At 40.2% G+C, this 24073-nt stretch overlaps 1 protein-coding gene across 5 annotated transcripts in view; it reads right to left on the minus strand.

Moving 5' to 3' along the window:
* The window catches only part of CBLB (Cbl proto-oncogene B), a 194667-nt gene that overhangs the window by 95983 nt on the left and 74611 nt on the right, over positions 1 to 24073 (minus strand). For all 5 annotated transcript variants that reach the window (XM_034790499.1, XM_034790511.1, XM_034790493.1 and 2 more), the window contains one exon: positions 7027 to 7173. In XM_034790499.1, coding sequence (XP_034646390.1) covers positions 7027 to 7173 — 147 coding nt within the window. The remainder of the gene's footprint in view (positions 1 to 7026; positions 7174 to 24073) is intronic.

Genomic DNA, 24073 nt, shown 5'->3' on the forward strand with positions numbered 1-24073 from the left:
GTCTACCAGGGTACACAAAGAAGTGAGAAAATGCAGTAGACACTAAACAAGCTAAATCATGTGAACAAAGCCTGTCCACCGTAGATTTGCTGTTAATCTGGTCTCTTTTGCTACTTCATCAAGACAAAGGAGTCTTGGGTCAAGACAAAGGGGTTAATACTAGTGGTAAACCCTTTAAAGATGTGGAACATACATGATTTGTGGAAGAAACTTTTGTACATGTTAGGGTTGGTGCCAAGACAGTCCCCCGAGCCGGTTACTTTTCAGCTTATACCCGTAAACAGGCTGGAAGCTTGGCACAGCAGAACAGGCCAATGCTGCTGTGTGGAAGGAGAAACTGAGGCACACTGCCTCATGGCATTGGTGGCTAAATGCCATGACACCTACACTTTAACAGATATTGCCGCCTGCATTCTGTTAACAATACTACACCCCAATCTTTTTTCAGGCACCTGGGGACCAGAAACCCCAAAACTTGCTAGAACACTTATGAATGACATCATATGGTTTAAAGGTACTGAAAGGGAGTGTGACCAAAGACAAACAGGGATTTTACATGTACTGCCTCCGCCATGGACAGTGTCCAAGTCTCTGGCAGTAAGTTCAGGAGGAGGGTGTGATGGTGCACCCCAGAAAGCTTTATGGAAATATGCTTATGAATGTATCTATGACATAACTGGAATATGTTTTATGCTACATATGCCATGTAACATATGAATATATTCATCCTAGCTGTATGCATGTGTCATTGTTGTATTTGAAGTTATGAATACTAGCTGTATACTTGTTTGATTTAAATAGCCTTAGTAAGGCATTTGGCCAGCTTCTTGAGAAAGGAATGTGCAAATTAAGTGCCCAATCAAGAAACACTTAACGAACAATGAACAGGAGTACTTGTGGCACCTTAGAGACTAACAAATTTATTAGAGCATAAGCTTTCGTGGACTACAGCCCACTTCTTCGGATGCATACAGAGTCTCTGTATGCATCCGAAGAAGTGGGCTGTAGTCCACGAAAGCTTATGCTCTAATAAATTTGTTAGTCTCTAAGGTGCCACATGTACTCCTGTTCTTTTTGCGGATACAGACTAACACGGCTGCTACTCTGAAACCTGTCATTAACGAACAATGGATCTTGGAAGGCTCCAATCCATATAAGAAGTCTTCCTGGAGACATTCAAGATAGCATGTGGGTGCCTGTAAAAACTGAGTCATGCATGGACATGTGACTTGCCCTTGTGACTCCAAAACTCCATCCTGGAGCTGGACTTTGCATAGGAGAGAGGAGGGGGTCTCCACCCGTAAGAGAAAGTCTATTTAAGCCCATGGGAGACCCCTCAGCTGGCTCAAGAGATAGCCTCTCCACCCCCAAAGGATACCTGAAAGAAACTGGAACAAAAGGACAGTAATTACAGGGGGTGTGAGTGATTGCTGGACCCAGACTAGAAGGAGACTAGTCTGTAAAAGCAATCTTACTGGAACACCTCTGAGGGTGAGGTTTTATCTGTATTCAGTTTTATCTGTATTCTCACTGTATTAGGCATAGGCATAGGCTTTTATTTTATATTGCTTGGTAATTCACTTTGTTGTGTCTGTTACTACTTGGAACCACTTAAAACCTACTTTCTGTATTTAATAAAATCACTTTTTACTCATTATTTAACCCAGAGTATGTATTAATACCTTGGGGGAGGAGGGGCAAACAGCTGTGCATCTCTCTATATATCAGTGTTATAGAGGGCGAACAATACAGGGTAAAACAATTTGGGGTTTGGACCCCACTGGGAGTTGGGCATCTGAGTGTTAAAGACAGGAACACTTCCTAAGCTGCTTTCAGTTAAGCTTGCAGTTTGTGGGACGTAGTTCAGAGCTGGGTCTGTGTTTGTGGCCGGCAAGGGTGTCTGGTGCAACCAGGCAAAGCTCTGGAGTCCCAAACTGGCAGGGAAAGCAGGGGCAGTAGTAGTAGTCTTGGCACATCAGTTGGCAGCCCCCAGGGCGTTTCTGTGATCCAACCCATCACAGAGGGAAATTAATGGAATGCCCTCCATGAATGAATCTGTTAAACCCTGTCTTCCTTCAAATACTCCCGTGAGACCCACTTCTGCGTGGGTAAGGGAAATTGTCAACTGATGATGGCTAGATAAATGGTCAGTAGGAACTTCTAATAGTTATCTTAGCTATTAATGTATTTTTAATTAAACAATTTGAAACCATCTGGCTGTGCACATAGCTGGCTGTAAATTCTGAAGGAAGACAAGCATGCTATGATGCATATATTGGTAACCCGCAGAATGTGCCTTAAAGTGGTTGTAGCGGCCCTGATGGTTGTAAAAATAATTACAGCAACACATGTTCTTGGAAAAATAACACTTTGCTTATTATACAGCAACAAAATAAAAAGTTTCCAATTCATTTGGGAAGAGCAGTCAAAGAGAAAAATAAGTGTTCAGCACAGACTGGATGCCAGGAATTGATCTTTGAGAATTTACTTTATATCCACATTAAAAAAAAAAAAAAAAAGCAGTATGTCTTACTTTGCTGCTAGACAAAACCCAAAGGGCACAATAATCTAAAGAGCAGGCCTAGGACATAATGAATCATGACTTTTGTTAAAGCTTCATTTATATTTCAAATTAAGTCAGAAAAAAAAAAAACCCTGATGTGCTTCCAGCAACAAAACAAGGTGGAAAGGGGATTGTGGGATGGTTTCCAATTGTTTTTTTCAGAGAAACTAGAAAACGTTTATATTTGTATTCTGAAAAATCCTAACATGATCAGCTATAAACAAAGAAATAATTCCATCTCTCTGCTCAGGTGACACAAAACAAACATAATTATTTCCATGTTTCTCATTTTAACTGCCTATTATTTCTCTAGGAAATCTCAAGGTAATTTACTTAGTGTTTACCTGAGCCAACTCCCATTGTCCTCAGAATAAGGGCTAAGTAAAAATGAGTAAAAGATGTCTGGATAAGGCGTTCCATGAATTACGCTCATACCAGAATCCTCATACTGTATGTATCTGACAGCCCAAATTCAGGAAGGCAATTAAATAGATGCTTACCATGAAGCATGTGCATACGTGCTGCCCTGAATAGTGCCGTTTTCCTAAATTTTAATTTGTTTAAACAAAAAAATAAGATTTTTGTTCAAGAAGTTATTGGAGTTTTTCCCTCTGCAATTAAAATCTCACTCGCAATGTGCCCTCTTTAAAAGTGCTGATGCAAAAGGAGCTGGACACAGGAGGTCAATGAACCAGTATCCATCAAGGCAGCTGTATCTATGTTGAAGCAACATACTAATATGCTTACAATGCATATGTCTGTAATAGTTCTGAAGGGCACCTCACTGAAGTTGGTTATATGGGCCAAAATTTTGATATCTAGGTGCCTAAAGTTAGGCTTCTAAATCTGTATTTGGAAACCTAAATATGTGGGCTGTTTTTTGGGGTCCTGCAGCTGCATAGGTCCTGCAGCTCCCACTGACTTCAATGGGATTTTTGGGTGGCCAGCAATCCTGAAAAATCCTATCACTTTTATTTAAGTCTCTAAGGCCCCAATCCTGTCATTTGTTCTCCAGAGGTAGACCTTTGATCACCTGCAGATCCCCATTCACTTCAGTGGGGTTCAGCATTGACACAGGAATCTGACAGCAGGGAGCCAGTTGCAGAATTAGGACCTAAATTTAGGTCTAAGGGGCCAAACTTTGGCATGCGAATTTGAAAATACTGTCTGTGTTTGAGCAATGAATTAAATATTGAACATATTTACTAGTATGAACACTGGAGATTTTATCATTTATTACATTGTGTGCAGCAACCTAAAACTTGAAGTATGCACTATGTTTAGGAAAGGGATACTTAAGTATTTGCAGACCAATTTGTCATAACACGCCACTTTAAAAGGATGTGACCCCCAAAGGCATATCACCGTGTGTTACTCAATGAATTAAAAGACAATTCATGCCTACAAGGCTTCAGGCATTTCATTTCATAAAGAGATTAAATGGTAATGCAAGACAATAACTTTTACTCATCTATGTATTCAACATTCATGCTGTTACATGCTTTACAGTTACTTAAACACAATTAACTAAACCTGGGCGAATGCCAAGGACAATGAGTGCAGATTAACTGTTTACTACTGAGAAGTGAGGTTGTTAATCATGGGCAAGTGGCAGTTTCTTATAAAGTCATCCTACTAACAATAGCAGCGATTTATTGAGATCCGTCTATGCTTGGCACCATGCAAAACATAACACACATGGTTCCAGTTCCAAGGAATTTACAGTCTAAATTAGAATCCACCTGGAAAGATTTTTTGTTTTTGTTTTTTTAACTAGAGAAATTAGGATCACAAGTAAAGTGTGGCACAAAAAGAGGCATAAAGACAAGAAGGAGAAGAGAGGCACTAAGTCAGGTGGTTGTGATCTGCAAGTATTCAACAAAGAAATGGAAGTTGCAGCCAGGCCAGCAGGTGAAGTTATCCAAGGATAGCGCATAAAAGGAAAAAAGGGGAAGGGATCAAGGATCAAACTCTAAGGATAACTAAGAAAATAAGGACACACTAAATGAAAAGTAGATGTGCAGGCATTTTAAAACTTGATATTTACCACTTGGCGTTTTTAATTGACTTTTTTTAAAAAAAGGGGTGCTCTATCACAAGAAGTTTTAAGTAACATGCCTTGAGCCTTTGAAAATAAAAATCCTTAAAAAAATACATTTTTTTCTGACCGTTGATGATGTTTTGAAAGATCTTTTGAGCAGGGCCAATGGCAGCATAAAACATGCTCAGGTTCACCTCCCTTAACAAAGAGGATTAAGAGGTGGCTTGATCAGGGTCTGTAAGAACTTATTTGGGGAGATGATTTGAGATAGAAGACTATTTTAGCAGGCAAAGGTCTAATAAGATCCACTGGCTGGAAGCTGAAACTAGACAAAAGTCAGATGAGAAATAAGGGCAATTTAACAGCAAGTGTAATTAAACACTAGAACCATTACCTACGGCCATAGCAGACTACCCATCCTTTGAAGTCTCTTAAATCAAGACTGGGTGTCTTTCTAAAAGACATGCTCTAGCTCAAGTAGAAGTTAGAGGCTTGACTCAGGAACTGTTTGGTGAAATGCTATGGCCTGTGTTATGCAGGAAGTCAAACTAGATGATCATAATGGTCCCTTGTGACCTTAAAAATCTATGAATCTCGCCAACCTCTTTTTCTGTTCCTGCCACTATAGATGTTTTGTAATGATAAATACTGATAATGAAGGCGTGACAAGACTGTGTATCACATATTCATCTATAGTCTGTGTAAAGCCCATAAAGTATTTAAAAAATAATGTTACAACTTGTGTTTGACATGTTCTATTTAGTTGCCAGTTTTTTAAACAATCCTGTATGCTCACAACCCCCTCCTTCTTGTACAGCATATTCTTCTAAAAACTCGCTTCTATCATTAAGCCTCCCAGAACTCATCTACACAGGTGTGTTATTTCCATCTATTCCTGCACTTTAACTGTTATTCCACCTGTCATATCAGAATTGGACTCTAGGGACCTCAGTGCAGGGACTCCATCTTAACATATTTGTAAAGTAGCACACAAATATAGTCAAACATTACTAAACTAAGAGTATGCGTTAGGCCGTAAACTTGTTCACTGAAAATGTAACAATATGGGGAGGGAACATCAGATTCAGTTAAAGTTCCTAATTCAGTCTACGGTAATTCTCTTGTAGCAGGACATGTATATTGTTCTTGCCTACATTATACGATGCATTGTGTTCCCCCTCTCCCCCCAACATATCGTAAAATTCACCCTAGACGCAATGGCCCATCAAAAATGAGTAATTGTATTTATTCTACTCCAAGAGTATCAATTAACTTAAATTATATGGTTTAGACATAATCTTTGGAGTGCCAGTATCTAATTAAGGTGAAACTATCTTTTTCTGATGGTTTGGAGCAAGTGCCCTTTAGTTTACTAGAAGGATAGAAAATATTTCTGGAGTGATGAGACAGCAGCTTCTCACCCTCACCTTCAAGGGCCTAAATCATCTCACCTCTACCTGTGTATCTTCTCTCATTTTGACACATTTAGCAGTAGGTGTTTGCAGGATCAGAACCAAAGTATTCATATTCACCTTCAAATTTAATTTCTCAGATGTAAAAGAATGATGAAATAATTTAACATACTGTGTCAATGTTTAAGTGAAAACAATTCTTTAAACTGAAATGAAAGGGATTATGGACAGGAGTAAGTGTGGTATTCTTTTCACTATGGGCCTCTAATGTTACAATGGTTAGCAGAAAAGGATTTTGAGACAAGTAGTGGTTTTAGTCTGAGATTAGAGGAGAGTATTGTAATTTCTGTAACATGGAACTATAAAGCATAAGTATAGGCCAGTATTTTCAAAACAACTTAAGTAGTATGCAACTTAGCACATGACAGCAGCACCTGCATCTTCTGCTGGTCACCCTAGATTCTCTACTCTCTCTTGCCTACAGAGATTAACAAGAAAAAAAAATGATATTCCTATCTTGCTTGAAAATTTGGTCTTAGCTTTACTTTCAAAATTTAAGATTTTGCTTAACACATGGAAGGATAAACTAGAAATGGAAACCACCAGGAAAGTGACAAGCAGACAGGACTTGTTTGTGGGATTTGGAGAAAAGGATCAAAATTCATATTAATTTTAAGAAAATGAAAAAATATTCGATCATAGGTTTTGCACCCTCCACAGCAACACAATTTTAAAGATTAAAAGAAAAACAAAACTTTCTTCCTAATTTTCCCTTTATGCCACCCATAGTTAATTTTTCTTTCTGTGTATTTTACCTACAGAAGCAAAACTAATGTACCCAACCTTCAATCTTGAAACTAATAACCATAAAGAAATTAAACAAAATCATCATTATGGCATCTCTGGCAAAAAATAATTATATCTATTCTATTTGCATTCTTTAAAACAGCACTTCTCTGTATGCATGTTATAAGACAGAATTCACAATCCTTCTAACCAGCAATACTTACTTGTCTCCAAAAAATTTTCTCCAGAATTCTGCAGCATCTGCTTTTGTGATACGGAAGTTGTCACCCTGGAATTGGCCATTAGGAAATATTGCTTTGATTTCCGCCAGCATGTGGCTGAAGATCAGGGACAGCTTTGTAAGGTTTCGCCTGCAATTATAAAAAAAATAAAGAGGGAAAACCTTAAAACCATTAATAGGTCTTTCAACTTGCTGTTTATATTATTGTCTGATAAAAGGGAAACAAAGAACCCCCAATTCAAGCCCCAGTAACTGACTATCACATTTTATTATATTTTTTCATATGTTTTAACATACATTCCACTGACAATTTATACTTAGCTTTAAGCTACAACTTTCAACAACAGAATATAATTTGATTCTGTTTAGCATCTGTTTGTGAAAGTTCATGGGACCTCAAAGTTCTTTAATCAAAAGATATCTTAGGATTGCCTACAAGCAGGAGCGCCGCCAGCTTTTCTGCCGCCCTAGGCAGCAGAAGGTCCCGCCTTGAAATGCTGCCCCCCACAGAGGCAGCGGAAGGTCCCACCGCCAAAATACTGCCACCCCCCAAATTGTAGCGCCTTAGGCGACCACCTAGCTCGCCTAATAGTATTAATGTTTCCTTCAAGTTTCCTAATAGTATTAATGTTTCCTTCAAGTTTTCAGTGGCAAACAAAATCAAGACTTTTGCTACTAGTTCACTTCTGTAAATTTTCAGGTTTCACATCAGTTCATTACCAGCAGCAATTTAGTTTTGGTGACAAAAAATCCCATTTAGTATAGTGAAAAGAACAATGCATCCTTCAAAATCAGATCATCCTTTCTTGTGAGTTTGTGAGAAGAGGCTTTAGGAAGAAAAACTCCCCCACAGCTTTCATTGGGTGGGGGGGGGAGGAGAATATCCTTAATCACCCTAGAAAGATCCAGGGTTTTTAACTCTGTGGTAAAGGCCTCAGGGCCAGCCCACAAATGTAGCAGATCTCTGGATAAATTTTTTGTATCTAATTAATCTTTAAAAATTAAGGGAAGAACCATTTTTAACTACACAAATTAAAAGCCTCCCTTACAACTCTATAGTGCTGAAAACAATTAAACCAAGACATAATAAAATCTGTTTACTGACTATGTGTAACCATTTTGTAATTGCTTGTAGCTTTTTTTTGAGAGAGAGAAAAATTCAAAGTTTAAGTTACAAAGTTATTTTTCTAGATACACGAGAAGTACAATTGATGAAGTTACCCATGACAAAATAAAATATTTTTCAGAATAGAAAAAATATATTTTCCCTGCTCACCTAACTCAAATAGTTGAATTGATTTCCCAAAGCCTTTCAAAAAGAACATGCAACTTAGGACTGAAAATAAACATGGAAAATTTCAGCCCAAATAGAAGAATACTGAAGAACTCATGAGCAATTGAAAATAGAGAGTTAGAATGGAAGCTAAACTGAAGCTTTAACTATAGGTTTTGCTATCAGGGAAGCGATGATAAAAAGAATTACAATAAAAGCACAAGTCTTTAAAAAAAAAAAAGTAATTAATATACTGCCTTGCCTCACCCCCCCAAATGGCTGTGGGGTTAGTTCTTCTGCAGTCTCTAATTAATCCAGTAAAATCAGATGCCTATAATTAGGGTGTTCAACTGTTTCTTATTTTCTGGATTTGTTCCCCTCCATCTCCTCCACTCCCTAGTTCCTTTGTTCTTTAATTAGGCCCATATGTTCTTTATTTTTACTTCTTAGGACTCAGGCCTGAAACACAGTGCAAGCAACGATCATCTACAGTGACCTTTTCAACCACCAGGGTCCTCCTCAGCGTAAATTATATTTTTTAAGTCATATCCTCCTCCCACTTCCCATCTGCTCTCCACATCTGGAGGACTGATGCCCATTACAGATTCAACCAGTTCGGGAAGAGCTAAGTGGACAGACAGTTTGACATGGTCAAACAGTGCATTGATTTCAATAGGACAAGTTGCGCTGAAAGTGAGGCAAGTGATAAAGTATCATGCTGAACACAGGACAAGTATTAGTGTCTGTTCTATGATCAGGCAGCCATTTAATTATACAACAGTGGCTCTGACCTGCAAACAACTCAAGTCAGAGGTATTATTTTCAAAGGAAAAAGTTTTTCTTTGATTTCACTGAAAATATATTAATGCCCATCTCTTATTTAGTGTTTTCATCAATAAACTTTTGAAGCACAATTAGTGCAATAGATACTTAATACATATTTTACAGAAGAATCCACAGTAGATAGCGGCAGCCCCACTGCACCACCGGAAACCACGATCGACTGGGAGAGTCTCCAGGATCGACCAGTAGATCCCGAACGACTGGTTGGTGACCACTGGCCTAAGCTAAGGCAGGCTCCCTGTGTGCCCTGATCCCACGCTGCTCCCAGAAGCAGCCAGCACACCCCCGTGGCCCTGGGAGAAGGGATCTCCGCACACGGCTCCTGCCTGCAAGCACCACCCCTGCAGTTCCTATTGGCCGGGAACAGGGAACTGTGGCCAATGGGAGCTGTGGGGGTGGTGCCAGTAGAGAGAGGCAGTGGACGGAGCCACATGACACCCCCCCCAGGGGCTGCAGAGGAGCGTTGGCTCCTTCCAGGAGTGGCATGGGGCTGGGGCAAGAAGGGAGCCTATCTAAGCCCTGCTGCGCCGTCTACCGGAAGCCACCGGAAGTGCCGCCAGGCGGAAGGCAACACCCCAACCCCCCTCCCAGAGCCAGCACCCCGAACCGCAGCCAGCACCCCAAACCCCTGCCCCAGCCCGGTGAAAGTGAGTGAGGGTGGGGGAGAGCGAATGACGGAGGGAGGAGGATGGAGTGAGTGGGGCGGGGCTTCGGGGAAGGGTGGGGTAGATCATGGATTGCCCTTAAATTCAAAAAGTGATCTTGGGCGTAAAAAGGTTGGAGACCACTGGCTTAGGCCATGCTGATTAGGCCTCAACTGGAGTATTGTGTCCAGTTCTGGGTGCCACATTTCAGGGAAGATGTGGACAAATTAGAGAAAGTCTGGGGGGAGGAACAAAAACAATTAAAAGGTCTAGAAAACAAGACCTATGAGGGAAGATTGAAAAAATTGCGTTTATTTAGTCTGGAGAAGAGAAGACTGAGGGGGTGTGTGTTAAATGAAGGGGAGGAGGGGTAGCTCCCTCTAACGAACACCCAGCCAGCAGCTATAAAATCCCTCTTAGTAGCTATTCTCTAATTGCTCTACCTGTAAAGGGTTAAAAAGTCTCACTGCTATGCATAGGTAAAAGGAAGTGAGTGGGCACCTGGCCAAAAGAGCAATGGGAAGGCTAGAACTTTTTAAAATTCAAACAAAGAGTCCTTTTTTGTCTGTCGTTCTCGGGGAGAAGCAGACGGGGCAGTTATGCTGTGAGAAGCTTGGGCCAGGTATGAAAAATTATCAGCATCGTACCTAGAAACTGCTCATCTAAAACTCCAGATATGTAAGTAGATCAGGAAATGTCTAGGAAGACGTGATTAGGTTTATCCCTTTTATTTCTTTATGGCTTGTGGATTCCTCTGTGCTAAGCCCAGGTGCTTTTGTTTTGCTTGTAACCTTTAAGCTGGACCTCAAGAGAGAGCTATTCTTGATGCTTAATCCTTGTAATTTTTTTTTAATCTAGCAAAAGCCTAAGTCCCAGATGTATTTTCTTTTTTTTTATTAATAAAATTTACTTTTTTTAAGAACAGAATTGGATTTGTGTGTCCTAAGAGGTTTGTGCCCATGTTTAATTAACTGGTGGCAACAGCCGATTTCCTTCGTTTTTCTTCTCAGCTCTTCCCCGGTGAAGGGGTGACAGGTCTTGAGGGTACCCCACAGGAAGGAATTCTCAAGTGCGCCTTCCTGGGTTCTCAAAGGGGTTTTGCACTTGTGGGGTGGCAGCATCTACCAATCCAAGGTCAGAGAAAAGCTGTAACCTTGGGAGTTTAATACAAGCTGGGAATTGCCAGTATTAATTTTTAGAGTCCTTGCAGACCCCCACCTTCTGCACTTGAAGTGCCAGAGTGGGGAATCAGCCTTGACAGGGGGACATAACAGTTTTCAAGTGCATAAAAGGTTGTTACAAGGAGGAGGGAGAAACATTGTTCTCTTTAACCTCTGGGGATAGGACAAGAAGCAATGTGCTTAAATTGCAGCAAGTTCAGTTTAGGTTGGACAATTAGGAAAAACTTCATAACTGTCAGGGTAGTTAGGTAATGGAATAAATTGTCTAGGGATGTTGTGGAGTATCCATCATTGGAGGTTTTTAAGAACAGGTTAGACAAACACCTGTCAGGGATGGTCTAGAGAATACTTAGTCCTGCCTTGAATGCGGGGAACCGGACTAGAAGACCTCTTGAGGTCCCTGCTAATCCTAAAATTCTATGATTCTAAATAAAAACTTGTAGTCAGGGCATTGGAATGAGAGAGAAAACAGTAACATTAGTGGGCAAAATTGTCTACCATATACATCTACAAATACATCATATGAAAGAAAGCAATACATTGTCACCATCACTGCATGATAAAGGACTAGTAATCTTATACCAAAATTAAAGTGATGTTTTTACGGACCCAAACACAACAGGGGTTGTAATTCACTTTAATGATTTTTCCATTAATAACTTTTCAGATTATATAACATTTCCCCCAAAGTGACAGCACCATAAGGAGTTATAAATGTAAGATGCCTCACTTAAAATCTGGTATGAATTCCCTTATATTAAAAAAGGCAAACTAATCTCATTCTTGTTTACACAGACAAATGCAAACCTAAGTCGATTCCCTTCTAATAATTTAACCAACTTGAATAATGAAGGAAAAACAAACCTGAAATACTACACAAGAAATGTGTACCAATTAAGGGACAACCCTGCCAAAGCTTACTATCAACTGTAGAGCTAGCGTCTCTGCTGCGCTCAGCACAGCTAAGAGTGGCAAGGCAGAAAGGTCTCGACATCAACCGTCGCTTTTCCCTAATCTTGGGGCAGCTCTAAATCATGCTCAGTTGCACAGTCCCCCTTACAGGTTCTACTACAGCAGGGGATTGCCAGAGCGTGGCAGAACTCCAGCCATTACTTCACCACTATGCTCCCAATATGCCCCCTATGTTGTGGCCAGAAGGAAAGAGGCACCACGAAGCCAAGTATACAGATTCTACATCATCTGGGGATTCCTCTATGTTAGAGGAATAGCTGAATAAGATGGCTTTCTGCCTGCCTTATACCACCAATGCAGCCCTCAGCAGATGGATCAGGTGGCCAGAATCTTGCTTATGGTATTTATATTTGAAGGATAAGAAGCTAAAACTGAGATGGGGTGTAATGTGTTATCTAAGGGCGGTACATAGAAGACAGACTGGACTTTAGTGCTTCTTGTTTTCTTCTCTGGGGGGTGCAATTCACCTTGATTTGGAAAATCTGTTACCACCCTCATCTCCCCCCCCCCCCCCCCCCGAGGAGCTACACATAGGATCTCCCTATGGAGTTGCTCTACCGAAATGGCTGCGCACTCCCTGAATGCTGTGGGAAGGCTCTCCATGACAGCCAAGTAGCCACATACTAAGTGCAGACCAGAAAAGAGAGGCTTCAAACCACATTTATGTGGCTCCAGAAGTAACTGGCTTGCAGGGTCTACAACTACTATTTAAGCATACGGGCACCCTGGTGCTGGCTTGGAGGTGTTAATTTCCTCTCCCGAACAGTCCCACACTCCATTTGTATGGAGCCTAAATATCCCTGCTTTTTGTGAGTGCAGTGAATTTCACCCTGGATGAAAATGTCTTTTCTTCTTTCAGGAACTGAAGCTGTGGTGATGGGCTGGAAAACTGAACTGTCATCTTATAAACAGAGCACAGTTCATTATAATACATGATTGTAGTTCCCCTGCATTAATTAGGGTTAATAAACCATAGTGTAAGGAAGATAGTCTAGTGGCTAAGGGACTGGACAGATTCCAAAGACCTGTTCTCATTTCTCAGCTCAGCCACCAATGTCCTGTATGACACTGGGCAAATCACTTGATTTTTAATACATCCCTACCTCACAGGAGTGTTGTGAGGAGTTCTATTAATGACTGTGAGGTGCTCAAATGCTAAGGACGCAAATACTGAACTATTTTAATAATGAACTGGTGTAGAAGATAACACTTGGTTTTTTAAGTTCTCTATAGATCCAGACTGCCCTTCTTTCCAAAGTCCCAAATTCATATAGGAATCCCATATTGTACTTCACAGAAGGCACAATGCAAGTGAGAACATGACGGTATGCCTATTCTACAAGCACTACACTGGCACAGCTGCTGCACTCCACCCACACTGCTGTAGCCCTGTAGCATGCACTTACGACAGAGACAGAGGACTTTTCCGTCACTGCAGTAAATCCACCCCCTTGAGAGACAGTAGCAGGGTCAATGGAAGAATTCTTCTTTTGACCTAGCTGTGTCTACGCTGGGGGTGAAGTTGACCTAACTACATTGCACAGGGTATGGGATTTCTCACAGCCCTCACTGATGTTGCTAGGTCAAGTTAAGTTTTAGGTGTAGACCAAGTAATCCATGGGAGAACAAAGGAAGCCATGATGCAGGAAGGGAATCACATCCTTTTTTCTGGATTGCCACACTGAAATCAGAAGTACAAATTTCCAATCATCTTATACCAGAAAACAGTTACTCTGTGGTAATACTTAGGAATATCTTGCCACTATTTAACTGTATATAGACTGCATTTTATAGGCCTCATGACTCACTCCTCCCCCGTATCATCTGCCACCTGCCCAACACCTACTGTAGATGCACATACTCCTCTGCTGGATCAGCCTGATCTCCAACACAGACAATTAGACTTTTCCATTCCCAGTTCAGACTGAGTTTCCACAGCCCACCTGAACCCACTCAGTACCTTCAACTTCTACACAGAGATAGAGTCCTAAAGCACTGACACAGAATCAATGAGCATTCTGGAAACATGTTTTGACAAAAACCCTGTATGCTGCAGTAAAGGCTGTATTTTGTTCGCATTGAACATATACATTTAACTATAGATAATCTATGGAGGGTCAAATTTTCAGTTGGTAGCGTTCCAGAGCAGTCAAGGGATATCCATGATGGTCAATGGAGCTCTGCTGACCTGCACCAATTGAGGATCTTCTCCACAGACTATACTTTTTTTCATGTCTAACTGTAAGAGTATATAAATGTTCAAAGCAATTAGCCTACATTATGAAGCAATTCCTTGTCAGAAGCAGTTTTCTAAAACAAATCCCTTTGGGGGAGGGATAGCTCAGTGGTTTGAGCATTGGCCTGCTAAACCAATGTGAGTTGTGAGTTCAATCCTTGAGGGGGCCACTTAGGGATCTGGGGCAAAATCAGTACTTGGTCCTGCTAGTGAAGGCAGGGGGCTGGACTCGATGACCTTTCAAGGTCCCTTCCAGTTCTAGGAGACAGGATATCTCCATTAATTTATTTATTTTTTATATTTAACAAATCCATCTGAGATACATACACTTCAGCCCAGAAGGAATTTTCATCACTCCATTATAATAATCTGAAAATAGGGCTTTATAAAGAAAATATTATGGTATGTCAACTGTAATAGCTAGAGTGGCACTAGCAAGTAATAAAGATTTGTAAAGAGAAGTTCTACCCCTCAGTCTCTATAAAATAGGAAATTTAAGCATGCTTGGCATGGAACAACATTAAAAACTTGGCTGTGCCAACATTTATTCCTGGTCCTGCCACTGATGTGCTGTATGTTTGATAAACTAGTACACTTTTGTGCCTCTGTTTCCCAGTTTCTGAAATGGGAACAATGATAAACACTCTGAGATCTACAGATCAAAAAGCCCCAGAGAATACACTCGTCATCATAGTCATTAGATAGGACCATTATGTACCTAAATATACAAAGCGAAACTGAGGTCCCCATGTCTTCCTCCATCTTTGTAATCACTAAATGTCCCATAAAATAAATCAGATAATTTTTACTACAAAGTCTAATTTTTACTGATAAACTGACAACACACATCTGCCTCCCTATTACACCTCTACCTCGATATAATGCTGTCCTTGAGTTCCAAAAAAATCTTACCACGTTATAGGTGAAACCGTGTTATATCGAACTTGCTTTGATCTGCCGGAGTGCGCAGCCCCCCCCCACCAGAGCACTGCTTTACCGCCTTATATCAGAACTCGTGTTATATCGAGTCGCGTTATATCGGAGTTGAGGTGTATTTTCTTTAGAGTCCATTCTTGTCACTTCTGTGCAGCTTCTGTTGTATGTGACCAGTTGCCTCGATTAAAGTAACTGCACTGCCTCTCGTTTTGCAATAAATGTCTATATAGTCCTAGAAATCTCTAAGGGTGTGCAAGAGAAGTCAGATTTTCTAAGAGGTACAATATGAATGACAGACTGTTTAATTGTGCAGTTACATCATGCTGAAAATTAGATTACTATGAGGTTGCTTCCTTTGATGCATTTAATAAATGATTTTTATCTTTGCACAAGAGTACATATTTGTTAGGCAGCAATCTGCCACAGTAAGTTATGTGATCACTCATGCTGCCAGGTTTTCAAGTTTAAAAAATGCAACACAATCCCCCTTTCATAAAGAAAGCACCAGAGTGAAGTCTATTAGATCTAGAATGTCCTTATATCAAGGCTAATCAGCAAACACTGTTTTGTAAATCATGTCTAAAACAAAAGTAGTTCAATCTACTGTTAAAGAAAAAATAAGCCACTGTATAATATTTCTATTTAGAATACACACACACACACACTAAGAAAGCTCAGTTAACTTGGAAACTTGCAAGTCATAAGTGTTTATGAATTTAGAAGCAAGTTTGCAGAACATTCATAAGGTGAACTGATGATTTTTTTTAAACTCTAAAATATAAAAAGCAAGCTGATCAAGCTTTAAAATCCAAAGCACACAAAGTTCATTTCCCATGATCAGTTATATTTAAAATAAACATTTCAGATCCGTGTGTTCCGGATACAGTAAGACTCACAGGATATTGCACTCAGTAAGGGAGGAAGGATGGTCTTGGGGCTAGGGAACAGGCCTTGGAGTCAGGAAGGCTTGGGTTCTCTCTCCCTGGCTCTGCTATCCACCATCCCTGTGTGACCATGTATGTCACTTAGCCTTTGTTCCTCAGTTTCCCAATCTGTAAAGAGGGGATAACACTTCCTTATCTCGCAGAATCATTAATGAAGAAGAATTTGGTGTAAGCTAGAAAGCTTGTCTTTCACTAACAGAAGCTGGTCAAATAAAAGATATTACCTCACCCACCTTGTCTCTCTTCATTAATATAGTATTTTTAGATGTTCCATTACCATGGTGGTTAGAACCACAGACATGCCAATAAAACTAACTGTGCCTCTTCTATAAATGCTGAGTATCTCTTCCTTCCCCTTCAACTCCAAATTAACACATTTCTTCAATACCTGACAGCTTTCCTCCTGCAAAGAATGAAATACGATCTCCTTCTGACATGAGTGCCAGGCTGTCAATCACCAACTGCCAATGCTGTAAGAAATGCTATGATCAGGACTGCACTGGAGTTTTATTCATAAATTACCTAGGACGAATGTCAGAAGATATACATAATGGGGCTGCCACCATCTGTGATACCAGCCAGTAACATTTCACTTTCTGCAACCTGATGCCACTCTGGCCCCAGCCTCATTCCTTCCTCCTACTCCCCTAGAACTTTCTTCTGGTCTTATAGACAGAAAACGGGTGGGGGAGAGGGAGACAACAAGGGACAAAACCAAAGGTGGACCAGTGTCCCATTCTAGGTAATTGTAGATTATTGGTGTGTGGGATACATCCATTTAATGTTAAATTATCCCTACTTAATGCATTGAGGGAAGTAAAAACCACTGAAGATCGTTGCCAGTATGCCCTGTGAGAGAAAATTGTTTCTAGCCTCAGGGGGTCAGTTCAACTCTGAGATATGTGTAGAAATCACTTTTAAAAGTATGGGAAGGGAGGGAGCATGGTCCGGTGTCTGAAATATGGGTCTGGGAGTCAGAATAATTGGGGTGCTAATTCCTAGTTCTGCCAAAACACCATGGGAACGTCATTTAAACTCTCTCTGCCTCAGTTTATCCACCTGTAAAGTGGAAATGAGAATACCTCCTTCCCTCGGGTACTGTGAGGTTTAACAAACGAATAAATACTCTGAGAATTTTGAATGAAAAGCACTGCGTAAATGTAAATTGTATTGTGTCATCTCATATATGCATAACGAGTCATTTATACACAATTACCATTTTTTCATGAATCCTGGAAAAGCTGAGTTTGCCAATAACAGGAAAGAACTTACTCATACATTTATCCTCTGGGTAAATGCTTAGCCAGTCCTTTTCTGCCAAATGCTGAGAGAGCATCATACAATCTCAGTGCTTGAAGAACTGGAAGTTTCCTAAGGGGGCGGGGGATTGCTGAAACAAAAGAAGTTGCTCACAAGTGTTACCTCACACCTTCATTCTTCCCCTCATAATTTAAAAACAATTTTAAAGCCTCCCCTATTAGTGTTCCTTCCCTTTTCCTGTTTCTATAGGAGGAATGATGAAAAGAAAAAAAACAAGGTAGGTAAAGAATGAAAATCCTTGCCATTGGAAACTCTTAGATCACAAGTACTACTTCTAGAGTACTGCTTCGTTCCTTAGCAGCTCTTCCCCTCTCGCCTCTTCTCCAGTTAGAAACTGCTGTGGTATGTAACTGTCTAATTCCCGATCAGGTCTTCTATCAATGGACTATATTTGGGGTGGCTAAAAAGCAGCCACTCAATACCCAAAATAAGCTGACCTTGGTTAACAATAAGCACTAAAGGTTCTTCAGATGTCTGAGGCTGTGCAGTCCACAAGCCAAAAAGCTGGTTACCCAGACAGTAAACATTACACAGCTCCCCCAGTACAAAAATTGAGGTTGTTGAGGTAGTGCCTAATGTGAATAGGCCTCATTGCCACTATACCACAAGACTATCCATGGGATGAAAATATGTAATCACTATTATCGCAAAGAAAGAACCGTAACCAAAGTTAAACTTAGTCCTTACAAAATAGAATAGCTAATTCAGAGGAATTGGATTTTTAAAATGAGATCAGTTTTGTGCTATTATCCAAAAGCCTGAATCATTTCCCCACAAGTGGCCATAAACTCTGTATGCTTATACAGAGCTCAGCATCAAGCTAACAAAAAAAAATCTAGAGAGCACTAGCATAAATATGAAGTGTTGACTAACATTGATTTTGTGGGCAGACTTCATAGCTCATGTACTAGGTAATACATATGGAACCTTTCATCTTTAAGTCTCCAGTTTAAATCCAGCCCATAAAACGTGTCCTACCTATCTGATGTTCTATGTGATACTGGTTAGCAGCCTTAGTTCGGCGTAATGGTAAGCATCCACATCAATAAAACCTGATTAGTCTTCAAACCCATATCAATAGTGTAAAGAAGACAAACACTGAATGTCTATGGAAACCAAAGTGTGTGCTCATCTCTCAGGTCACACTAAGAAACAATGATGGAGTAAGGTGGGGAAAAACAAACAATGCCATGACATGTGTTGTAGCTTTAATGTGTGTATACCAGGATTAGGCAACCTATGGCATGCATGCCAAAGGCGGCACACGAGCTGATTTTCAGTGGCACTCACACTGCCCGGGTCCTGGCTACCCGTCCGGGGGGCTCTGCATTTTAATTTAATTTTAAATGAAGCTTCTTAAATATTTTAAAAACCTTATTTACGTAACATACAACAATAGTTTAGTTATATATTATAAACTTATAGAAAGAGACCTTCTAAAAACGTTAAAATGTATTACTGGCACGTGAAACCTTGAATTAGAGTGAATAAATGAAGACTCAGCACACCACTTCTGAAAGGTTGCCGACCCCTGGTATATACATACATACATACATACACACACATACATATATATATATATATATACACACACACACACATTATATATCACATATTCTATATACATCTCCATTCCCCATATAGATGAAGAGATACCATACACAAAGTCATGTTGAACAAGTCCCAAAGACTTACTTTAGAACACTCAGTAAGTCAGTATGTTAGGTAGGTAACAGTTTACAAAGACGACAGTTGATGATCAGCCAAAATTAACATCCTAGTTAAAATGGGGAGGGGGGCAACTCAAATCCACTAATTCACACTAAATAAATGGTTTAATATTTACAAATCTAAATATTCTAAACAGTTAATCTCGTTACATATTTATTGATTTTACCACAGTAGCTCTTAATTGAGCTATTAAATTGTCTGCAGAAAAAACATGATTTAATGTAACTAAAGCTTATGTGTCTAGAAGCAAATCATGGTGGATGTTAATTGGTGAATAGAACTAGACAAATTAACCATTATTACACCCGTCTACTCATGAACAGTTGCTTATAATCACTCTTTCTGCTCCTTTGGCACTCCTCTAGACAGCCTTGTTTAAAATGAATACTAAGACCTGAATGCATTAATTTAATATTGATTTATGTCATAGGCCAAATGATGCATCTATAAACAGTTCTGAAGTTTGTCCCAACTGCCCGAAAACTAGGATAGGTGCTTTCTATTTATATATTAATTGAAATAAATAATGAATATGTAGAGATGTGACAATCATGTTGTTTGCAGTGGGCTTTAAAAATGTTTATTTACAATTATCACGACCAGCAAGAAAAAAGATTTCCCTAACATGCTCTCAGCTCACAAGAGAGCTGTACTTCACTAAACACAATATAAAACCTTTCAAACAGCATTGCTGAAGTGAATTATGTTGACGTGGCAGAGACCACGTCTACCTATGTGTTTTTACAGTAAGTGCCTCGCCCAATGGTGCCCTGATCTTAACTGGGGTGCTACAAATACTACATGCTACCAATATATTATAGTCAGGGCTGGCAGTACCAGTTGCTTATAACTTTGCCAGATTAGCTGCTCAAAAATGTTACAGACCAGGTGTCTCCCTTAGTAAATTTTTGGGGCAAAATTTAAACCAAAATGGTTAAGTCATTTCCAAGAATGCAGCAAAGGTAAAGGAGCTCACTGAGGACCTTGCTGGACCATTAATGCTGATTTTCGGTAAGTCTTGGAGCACAGGGACGTTCCAGAAGAATGGAAGAAAGCTAATGTTGTGCCAACTTGTAAAAAGGGTAAACAGGATGACCCAAGCAATTATAGAACCATCAGCCTGAAATGGGTCACAGGCAATATAATGGAGCAGCTGATCTGGGACTTGATAAATAATTAACTAAAGGAGGGTCATATAATTAATGACAATCAACATGGAAACTAGATTCTGTCAAACTAACTTGATTGTTTGTTTTGTTTGATAATAGTAATAGCATTCATATAATAGACTTCTGCTAGGTGTTTTGACTTGGAGCTAAAAACTAGAACAATATAAAATTAACATGGCACACATTAAATGGATTAAAAACTGGTTAACTGATAGCGTAAGTGGGGAATAGTCACTGATGTGGTCTGTTTCCAGAGGGGTCCCACAGGGATCAGTTCTTAGTCTATACTATTTAAACTTTTTTTATCAATGACCTGGAAAAAACAAAAATAATCACTGATAAAGTTCACAAATGACACATAAATTGGGGGAGTGATGAATAATGGAGAACAGGTCACTGATTTAGAGTGATCTAAATCACTTGGTAAACTGGACATAAGGAAACAATATGCATTTTAATACAGCTAAATGTAAATGTATATATCTGGGAACAAAGATTGTAGGCTATACTTACAGCATCGGGGCTCTATCCTAGGAAACAGTGACTGAAAAAGATTTGAGGGGGTGGCTCCCAGTGTGATGCTGTGGCCAAAAGAGCTAATGTGATTCTGGGATGCATGACCAGAGGAATCACAAGTAGGAGTAAAGAAGTTTTTTCACCTCTTTATTTGGCACTGGTGCGACTGCCGCTGGAATAGTATCCATTTCTGGTGTCCACAATTCAAAAAGGATGTTGATAAATGGGAGAGGATTCAGAGAAGATGCAAAAACAATGATTAAAGGATTATAAAGTATGCCTTATAGAGACCGGTTCAAGAAGCCCAAGCTATTTAGTTTAAAGAGAATATTAAGGGATGACATGATGATAGTCTATAAGTAACTCTTCAGGGGACAAATATTGAACAATGAGCTCTTCAATTTAGCAGAGAAAGGTATAACAATCAATGTCAGAAAGTTGAAGCTAGACAAATTCAGACTGGAAATAAGGTGCAAAATTTTAATGGTGATGTGACCTTGTGCAGTCTATATGGTTTTATAAAAACATGATAAGTGAATATAATGTAACTGGGATATGCTTCATGCAAAAGGTCTCTTGTAAGGTATCATTACAAAGCTTATAATCTACTGAGTGTAATCATCCCATTTGTATAAATGTACCACTCTTGTATCTAAAACTAGAAATATGAAATATAACTGAGGCCTATTGTAATTATGTAAAGTGTGGGCCATTAATGATGGTTTAGAATCTTGATGACTCCCATTAAGGACCATTATCCGCAGATGGCTGTGTTTACCTGTGAGTCTTCCTGTATGTGTGTGTGCTGGCAAGTGGGCAATGAAGTCTTGCAGTGACATATGATCATGTCACCTGAACTGGAATCCATCTTTAACCTGGTGCTTTTCCAGTGAGGTGGGCTGGAAACCCAGAGGGACAAAGGGTTCCCGCCTTATGCAAAAGATATATAAAGGGGTGGAACAGAACAAAGGAGGGAGGGGAGCCATCATGAAGAATCCCCTAGCTAACACCTAAGCTGGAACAAGAGCTGTACCAGGGGAAAGAATTGTGCCCAGGCCTGGAAGGTGTCCAGTCTGAGAAAAAAAACTTACTGAAGCATCTTTGAGGGTGAGATTATCTGTATTCAGTTTGATTAGGCATAGATTTGCGCATTTTATTTTATTTTGCTTGGTGACTTACTTTGTTCTGTCGGATACTACTTGGAACCACTTAAATCCTACTGTCTGTATTTAATAAAATCACTTTTTATTTAGTAATTTACTCAGAGTATGTATTAATACCTGGGGGAGCAAACAACTGTGCATATCTCTCTATCAGTGTTATAGAGGGCAAACAATTTATGAGTTTACTCTGCATAAGCTTTATGCAGGGTAAAACGGATTTATCTGGGTTTAGACCCCATTGGGAGTTGGGCATCTGAGTGCTAAAGACAAGCACACTTCTGTGAGCTGTTTTCAGGTAAACTTGCAGCTTTGGGGCAAGCGATTCAGACCCTGGGTCTGTGTTGGAGCAGACGGGAGTGTCTGGCTCAGCAAGACAGGGTGCTGGAGTCCTGAGCTGGCAGGGAAAACAGGAACAGAGGTAGTCTTTGCACATCAGGTGGCAGCTCCCAAGGAGGTTTCTGTGATCCAACCTGTCACAGGTGAGAGTAGCTAGCCAGTGCAACAATTTATGAAGGGTTGTGGTGGATTATCCATTACTGACCATTTTTAAATCAAGACTGGATATTTTTCTGTAAAATACACTCTAGGAATTACTTTGGGGATGTTGCATGACCTGTGTTATTCAGAAAGTTAAACTAGATTACCACAATGGTCCCTCCCAGTCTTAAAATCTATGGAAGTTTTTGAATCAATGAAAGAATCATTTTACAAAAGATCTGGGGAGGTTTTTGTTTGTTAGGGAGGGTGGAGGAATTTAAGCTTTGCAGCAAGGACCTGAAGTTTGGCAGTCGGTGGCCGTTGTGTCAGGGGTGTGCCTTTTGCTATCCCTGACACAATATGCTCAAATCTGGTCAAATTTAGAAGCCCTTGAAAAACCGCAGTTCACACACACTCTGTAGAGACCTTCAAAGATTCCTTCCTGACAGAGGAAGCTCAAGTCTCTGACAGTTCCTAATGCTGACCAGACTGTTCATGCTCCCAGCCAGAGTGACTGAACATGCTCCAGCTCAGGGCTACAGAATCAGGAGTAAAAAGAGTGGGGTTAGAAAAATACTGGAGCAAGAGCAAGTCTTGTGGAATCTGTTAACAGTATCAGGCAAAGGAAAGTTCCAAGCCATGAGGTGACATGGAGCAGTCTGAGATGCAGTTTCTCCTGTGAGGCTTATATACCTGCCCTGAGAGTCACCAGACCAGCTTTGCATTGGCTGGAGTCTAGCACAAGAATGATTCAACACATGTGGCTTAATTTTAGGCTCTAGTTCAGGGATGATCCATCACCTTACAGGTTGGGCAAGAAGAAAATGGGGACTGGATCTGGGAAGGAGGAGAGTCTGGGAGCAAGTGTGTGGGATTTGGACAGTGTAAGCCCAGAGGAGGAAAGACTAGGATGGTTGCACAAGGTGTCGGGCATGAGAAGCTTGAGGAGTGGAGATGGAAGGGATGTGGCGGAAGGGATGTGGCAGAAGGGGCCGAGTCTGAAGGTAATAGGCAGAAAAGTGAGTGTGCCCACTAATGCACACTCCCCTCTAGAGCCTGGACTGAAACCCAAGATTCATAAGTCTCACCATTCCTCTTGCTGTCAGTAGTGAAACACTACGGCCAAGTATGTTCCTCATCCCCTTCTGATTCTGTTCTTTACAGAGGATGACAATCTGCTACTGCTAAAAGTTAGTCCATTTGCTCAAGCAGCAGAGGTCTGTGCAGTGCATCTAAAGGTTCCAGCCCTGCTGATGAACTATGTGGGTGTCAATATGATGCTACATGATCTGGAATTTCTGGTTTTTCAGTTTTCTTTAAAAAAAAAAAAAAAACAGCAGCAGCTAGCAGATCACACACAAAACTATTCTAAATGAAATCAAGTTTGCCAAGTCAAATATTCAAAAGATAGGAAACAGCAGAATTAAGGTTGCCCATGCAACCTTAATTTAGCTGCCTTGTGTGTAGGTATTATGATACAGTCTTTAATTATATGCTCACATCCTATTTTTTGCCACAAGATTCCTGCCTCATTCAATGTGTAAGATGGATCAGGCACACAAGATCAATCAGAGATATGCAGTGAAGGAAACTGTTCTCTGTAGGACCCCAGCCTCATTTGTTGC

The sequence above is a fragment of the Trachemys scripta genome, chromosome 1, assembly GCF_013100865.1.
Source record: "Trachemys scripta elegans isolate TJP31775 chromosome 1, CAS_Tse_1.0, whole genome shotgun sequence".
NCBI classification, from domain to species: domain Eukaryota; kingdom Metazoa; phylum Chordata; order Testudines; family Emydidae; genus Trachemys; species Trachemys scripta.